The sequence below is a fragment of the Ornithodoros turicata genome, chromosome 1 (genome assembly GCF_037126465.1).
Source record: "Ornithodoros turicata isolate Travis chromosome 1, ASM3712646v1, whole genome shotgun sequence".
Lineage (NCBI taxonomy): Eukaryota > Metazoa > Arthropoda > Arachnida > Ixodida > Argasidae > Ornithodoros > Ornithodoros turicata.
In genome coordinates, this window is record NC_088201.1 from 70,461,885 (window position 1) to 70,468,518 (window position 6,634).

Sequence of the window (6,634 nt, forward strand, 5' to 3'; positions counted from 1 at the left end):
ACACAAGAAACGCATATATCTCAAATAAGAGGATCTATTTCCCGCGCACAGTTAAATAGAGAAAAAAACGGAAACAGGTGACGTCAGCAGATTGGCATACGTACCAGGTATTACCATTTTCAACAAATTCTTCCTGCACATGTGTAGTCCGATAGATATTTCGCTTAATGTAAAATAGTGTTCGAAATAATCGAATGGCAGTCGCCCTCGAGTAGGATTATGATCAAATATTGAATAGTTATAGCTAGTCCCTTTCTGTTTCTATATTCATTGTTTTTTTTTACTGTTTATTTTCATGATTCATATTATTCATGGCGTACAGTGGAATCTTAACATATGCTCAATATTGTGAATATACACGGTGTTTGCTCTAAAGTGTCCAGAAATTTTATTTAAAGCGAGGGTTAAAAGAGAAACCAGCGCTACTTTTGAGCTACTTGACTAAGAAACAGGTGCTACTAGTGAAGCAGTACCTGTTTCTTACTCAAGTAGTAGAAAAGTATCAGTTGCTTTTCTTGCTTTCTGGACACGTTAGAGCAAACACACTGTAATTATGGTCTATTGCACCTGATGAACCTACTTGATGGTTGAAGACGAATGATCCTCTATCAATACGCTCCCAATCTCGTAAGACCTTGGATGTGAGCTCAAACGAAGATTCAGTCCCCGGTAGCATTTCGCCCACATCTTTATTATTGTGGGCGACAACAAACAGTTTCACAACATGTAAGACGTCACCTTGTCTTAAGCTGCTGAGTTTGAGTTCAGCATTATGTTACGGCACAATTCCACCGCAGGCTAACTTCACGACCGATAACAAGAAGGAAGGTGACATGATGCTCATAAGCGAGAGGGAGTGCTTAGCCCTGTTTCCTGGATTCATGAAAACTAGACGGGAAGTGAAACATCCTTCCCTCTCCCAATCCGTGGACGGCGTCGTGTATAAATACGGACAGTAGGGTGCCGAGATGGCAAGTCTTAACGCTTCCACAACAAGCACATCAGCACAATGAGGACCTTTGTGAGTATCACTTTGTGTCTCGAGAACATTTTTCAAGAGGAACGGCTCTAAACCTCAGACAACCCCTAAGCACTGAAATGACATTGATAAGGATGCTTAGGTGTTCGAAACTTGCCGCCGTTTTCTGGCTCAGCCCCGAGTGATCCCTTGTCCCTTTCAGTAGCCTTGGTAGCGCCTCCTGCACGCGCAGCGAGCTCGTGCCCAACGCGTTGCCAAAGCTACTGAAACGGCCCCTCGAAGCGCAGAGATCCCATTAGTCGCATTATCTAAAAGTGAAAAAAAGAAAAAATCCAGCGAATCGGTAAAGGTAGACCGAAGCAATAGACGCAGGTTGAGGGCCGCCGAATTTCGTGCGGAGACTGCTGTTCTACTGGGCACCACACGGAGAGCGGCCCAGTTCAAAATCGGCAGCACACGATCAAAGGCTTCTGGCTTGATCGTATTTGCATTATAGTTGCTTACAACTGTATGGAAGTATTTTGAAAAGCTTCACAGCAAAAGGTTAAATAATTGTGAAGAGAGAAGAGCAGGGGAATCGTACCCGAACGCACACGTCTTCGTGTTCGCAGGAACTTGATTAGTTTTCTGTGAGTGAGTGACTGAGTGAGTGAGTGAGGGAGTGAGAAAAATCGTCATTACGTTTACATACCCCAGAGCAGCCTGTCGCCATCTACTGGCAGGCAGACCGCTCTGAATAAGAAACGTTTCGGCGAAATGGTGCTTGCGGCAGCAAAAAGGTAGCCATACAAGAAATGACAAATAGCAAAGAAGCGAAGCATATTCGTCTTTTGAAAGAGCCCTTTCGCCAGTAGTGGGAGACTGAGAGCTGCAATGGAAGCCATTTACGCTCGAGAGAGCTGTAGACGCTTCAGCTGCAAATCAGGTTTGACCATTTATATAATGTCCAATCCTGAGTGGCGGCTTAGCGAGTCTAGAGAGCCTAACGCATGCATTCATAAACGCACCTCAAAGTATGTATGTACGCCGAGGTATCGTGAGCACGCCAAGGTACCAAAGTGCCAAGGTACGCGTTCATATTTTGTATGCGCTCTGGCCACGTATACATTTGAGTAAACTTCGTCTTCCTCGCTCTTTAGAAGTGGCTTAAACGAGTTCAGAGTCCAAAGTCTCTGACGCTTTATCATTTCACAATCAGGATATGTACGCTATGGCGTGTCTTTGCTCGCGCCTCTTCTGAGGTACTTCGTTTGAACTACATCAGTCGTTTGTGGTAACGCACTCTCTGTTTCCGCGTTCTGCCAAAACAGGTCTAGTGACGCCGTCTCATTGCTTTGAGATTTGAGACAATAGAACTGCGCACGTAACGTCAAGGACAAACATTCTATATTCCACTGTGAAGTGTAATCTACTTCAACGAATGACTGTCATTAGAAGTACTGTCTCTAAAACAAAGCACATGCACGTGTGTAATGAAAAAAATAACGCTCACTTTCATTCAGGTTGCCTTTTTCGCCCTCGTCGCCTGCGTCTACGCTGGTGATGTCGGATACGGTGGCTTGGGCGCCGGTCTTGGCGGAGGATTTGGCGGACTTGGGCTCGGTGGCGCTTCCTTCGGTGGTGCCGGTTTTGGTGGTGCCGGACTTGGCGGTGCCGGATTTGGAGGTGCAGGTTTTGGCGGTGGAGCTGTCGCTGCTCCCGTTGCTACCGTATCCTACGTCAAGCAGCCAGTTGTGAAGGTCAACTATGTCACCCGCCCAGTCGTCAGCTACGTCAGGCAGCCCGTGACTAGCGTCAGCCACCAACTTAGGGCTGTTGTCAACTACCACGGTGGTGCTGGTGCTGCCCTCGGCGGTGGAGCTGGCCTTGGAGGTGGCTTCGGAGGCGGCTTCGGAGGTGGATTCGGAGGCGGATACGGAGGATTCGGTGGGGCGGGTTTCGGAGCCGGATTTGGTGGCGCCAGCTATGGTGGCGGCTATGGCCACAAGGGATGGCACTAAGGAGCCACTTGAGGCGGCGCTGAAGAGACCTTGATTGCTGGCATCATCGAATTAAAAATCCTTCTGTCCAGTGAATATGCTTAACGAAGCATTAATACATCTGTATGTGTGCCACCTGGCGGAGGCCCGTTGTGTTCAATTTTTGTCAGCAGTAAAACTTGTTACGGTTTTTACTTTCTGTTGTACTTATGTCTTTCATCTGGCAAGCCTCTTGTTATCATGAAAGTAGAACGACAACAATCGGCGGGGTATCTTGCCTGATGGGCCTGGGTGGTGTGTAGCGTTGTCGAAACACAAGTTTGGTGGCATGCAGCTCCGGTGGCAGTGCGCCGGTGGGGACCTTCACAGGGAGCTTATAACATCTGCTTGAAGGCTTCTGGGGCGAACACAGGTTCGACAGCAGAGCTGGTGGCGTCTTAGCGTGACCTTAGAATCACCTGTAACCCCCTTTTTTTTCGTTTCTTCGTCATGCCACATTAGTGACAGAGCACCAATGTGAATTATTTGCGTGCAGATTGTGAAAATTTGTACAATTGATGTTTGGATGCTTATGCACTATTCACACGTGGCACATCAGTAAATCTGTAGTGCACAGGCATCCCTAAAATCAGGCAAACTACTGAACAGTGCACTGCAGAACAAATACAACAACAAAACAACAAAAAACGATAACAAATGCATCGTCTGAAAATACAGAGTCCAAGATGTGAATATACCATAGCAGAACTACCGAACAAGCCGGACACCGTGTGACATAAACCAAGAACATAGCGAGCGTTAAATTACGAGGCTGGAGGACCAAAAATCGCAGGGGTATTTCGTTGCTTAGGTGGCAGTGGAACGTGCAGTTCAAAAGACGCGTGCAGAAGACCCCGAAATCCCTGCAGGCTGTGCAGCGTGTTGGGATGCCGGGGCTGGACGCTGGGATGCTCGATGCACTGGGATACACAATGCGTTCTTGAGACCAACAGTTCGGTGGTGTCTGGCCGGCCGTTGATAATTATACGGTGAAGTGATAGGGTATCAGTAACTGGGTATGGGCCGGAGTAGGGCGACTGGAGCTGTTTCTTCATTGCATCGATACCGGAAAAACGAGGTTACGAGGGCTGGAAGGAGAACCCCAATCTTCTGTCGTCGGCGGCTTCCCTAGGCCGCTAGAGGTTTATCTGGCCACCAGCTCAGCGGCGGCTGCAGCCAGCACAATAGCACGAGGCCCTCGAACTCTGAAGCGACTCGTTATTCCATTGCACCATATTACCGCCAGCAATGGGATAGAGTATCGCCTCTAGTGATGAAATTTCCAGCCATTATCATTCAAGTAAATTTGTTGTTGTAAAACAAACAAAAAAAGGAAAAGAAAAAAGGTTGGTTTGAATGCCTTCAGTTCCCCAGGTTACGTCCCAGTTCGCCTATTCCCGCCTGGGAGGAGATGAAAAAGAGGTGGGATAGATGACTAGCCGGGAGGGGGGATTAAGCCGCGTTCCCAAGCACGCGATTTGCGACAGCGGCAGCGACAATTTAGCAGGGTCCATTAGCAGGGTATTGCAAATACCTAGGTGGTATATTGTCACACAACTTGAAGTGGAATCACCACATTGACAACATTTGCCCGAAGGCGTCCAAGAAACTTTGGTTCCTCAGACGTAATTTAAAATATGCATCATCCACAACTAAATTAACCGCTTAAAAAACGTACGTACGCTCAGTTTTAGAGTATGCTGATATCGTTTGGGACCCACATACACAAGAAGCAATTAACTAGCTAGAGAACATTCAGAAAAAAGCAATTAGATTTGCTTTTAATGACTACGGGCGGAGGATTCCAATGTCTATTTTACGTAGCCAATGTACACTCTTAAAAATGAACTTCACCACATAGCACGCTCCTAGCCAGCCATCATCTCATATAATATCGTTATCTGCCCTGATTTGTCGAAAACGGGAGGCGTATGCCTTTTTGTGACACTTATGCTGTTCATAATTGTCACAAAAAGGCGTACGCCTACGCCTACGTAGCCAGACGACGACCTTACAGGTTAACATTTTTTATTATCAGCTACACTCTTAAAAATGAACTTCACCTCATAGCACGCTCCTAGCCAACCACTATCTCGAATGATAGCGTACAGAGCAACTCCAGCCCTTCGAAAAATCCTGTCGAAGGTGACTACTCCAGGGTCACATGACGAAATGTTATACCCAACTCGCGGGTTACTCGAGTTGAGTAAAAAAAAAAAACACGCCCGTCAGATCAGCACCTACTCCAATCATCTCCATCGTTCCAAAGCATGTGACCCTCTGACGTGGAATGAGCGCTGCGTTCCCGGTCGCCGCTGTTTCAGTTACGGCTGATTTGCATATGAAAATTCGGCTATGGATACTTCAACGCACGTGAGCGTTTCAGGAATTTGAACAAAAATGGAATGGCTTTGAAGGAGGATATCCCATTCTGCTATTTCGCTTTTGCCCGAAATTCCGTAATTAAAGAAAATTCAATAATGAATTTGAGGTAATTAGCCAATGTGTAGTTATATACCCACTTCTAGCCTGGCAGAATAACTCAACTGCAAAAACGTCATCTATGCTGCTCTCATAGCTTTTTTATTTAAATATCTACAAAGGATATCGAAAAAAAAAAACAGTTCCCGTGGTATAGTGGTTAGAATGACCGATTTCCACGCCGAGACTGGGAGGTGACGCGAGTTCGAATTCCTGCATCGGCTGTGCTGTCTCGGGTTTTTTCTGTGTTTCCCGACAGACATTCCAGACGAATGTCGGCACAGTGCCCTTGAAGTCAGCCCAGGACGCATACTAAGCCCCCTGTCTCCATCTCCTTCCCGTTATCCTCTCTCTATCTGCCCACGTCTGTATACGCCGGTTATAGCCACTGTTGCTCATCGGCGCTAACGCGGAATTAAAAAAAACGCTCTGTATATTGAATTATTATTTATTTATTTCATCACACAAGTGATTAGGAGCAGAGGCTAAAAAGTCACAGGAGACTTGACAAGGCCTCTGAACAAGTCACGTCTGCATTAGAACAGAAGTTCGCCACATGAAGCCGCTCCAACCCTCATTCAGAATACTATCGTTCTGTCTCCTGATTTGTTGTTGAGGAGGAAGAAATATCTGTTTATTTACAAACATTGGAGCTGGGTGACAGCCATCAAGCGTCTGCTGCTCCATTTCTTGAAAGCGTTTCAATTACGTATAAATAAAATAATAGACATACATAGCAGGAGACATTTACGACCGACAACACACACACACACAAAATACATGTGTACATGACTTGGGATGTGAGGTACATCCCAGTGCTGATGTGAGTTTTACATACGTGTTAGTAACGGGTGATGATACGGAAGTCTTTTAAATAGTTGCACAATGTTGCTAATACGGTCGTCTGATGTATTTCATTTTGCCAGGGTCCCATGATCACGGGGGAGAGAGGTCGATCGTCCAGCTTAGCGAGGATGCTCTCAAGGCTTGGTCGTTCTGTGGAGTACTTTGGGCAGTGCATGGTTATGTGTAGCGTGTCTTCGGTGGTGCCACAAGTGGGACAGTTTCTGGAGGCCGATGGTCTGTAGCGATTCACAACACTTTTGTTAGCAGCACACCCAGCCGAGTTCGGTGGAGGGTTATCTGCAAGCTTGTA

General features: G+C 46.6%; 1 protein-coding gene across 1 annotated transcript; it reads left to right on the forward strand.

Annotated features, from left to right (window-relative positions):
• The first annotated feature begins 935 nt into the window (after window positions 1-935).
• Window positions 936-2,979, forward strand: LOC135368381 (acanthoscurrin-2-like). Its single transcript, XM_064601638.1, has 2 exons — window positions 936-1,021; window positions 2,482-2,979. Exons 1-2 carry the CDS (start codon window positions 1,010-1,012, stop codon window positions 2,977-2,979), a joined length of 510 nt encoding a protein of 169 aa, XP_064457708.1. The 5' UTR covers window positions 936-1,009.
• Window positions 2,980-6,634: the final 3,655 nt, after the last annotated feature.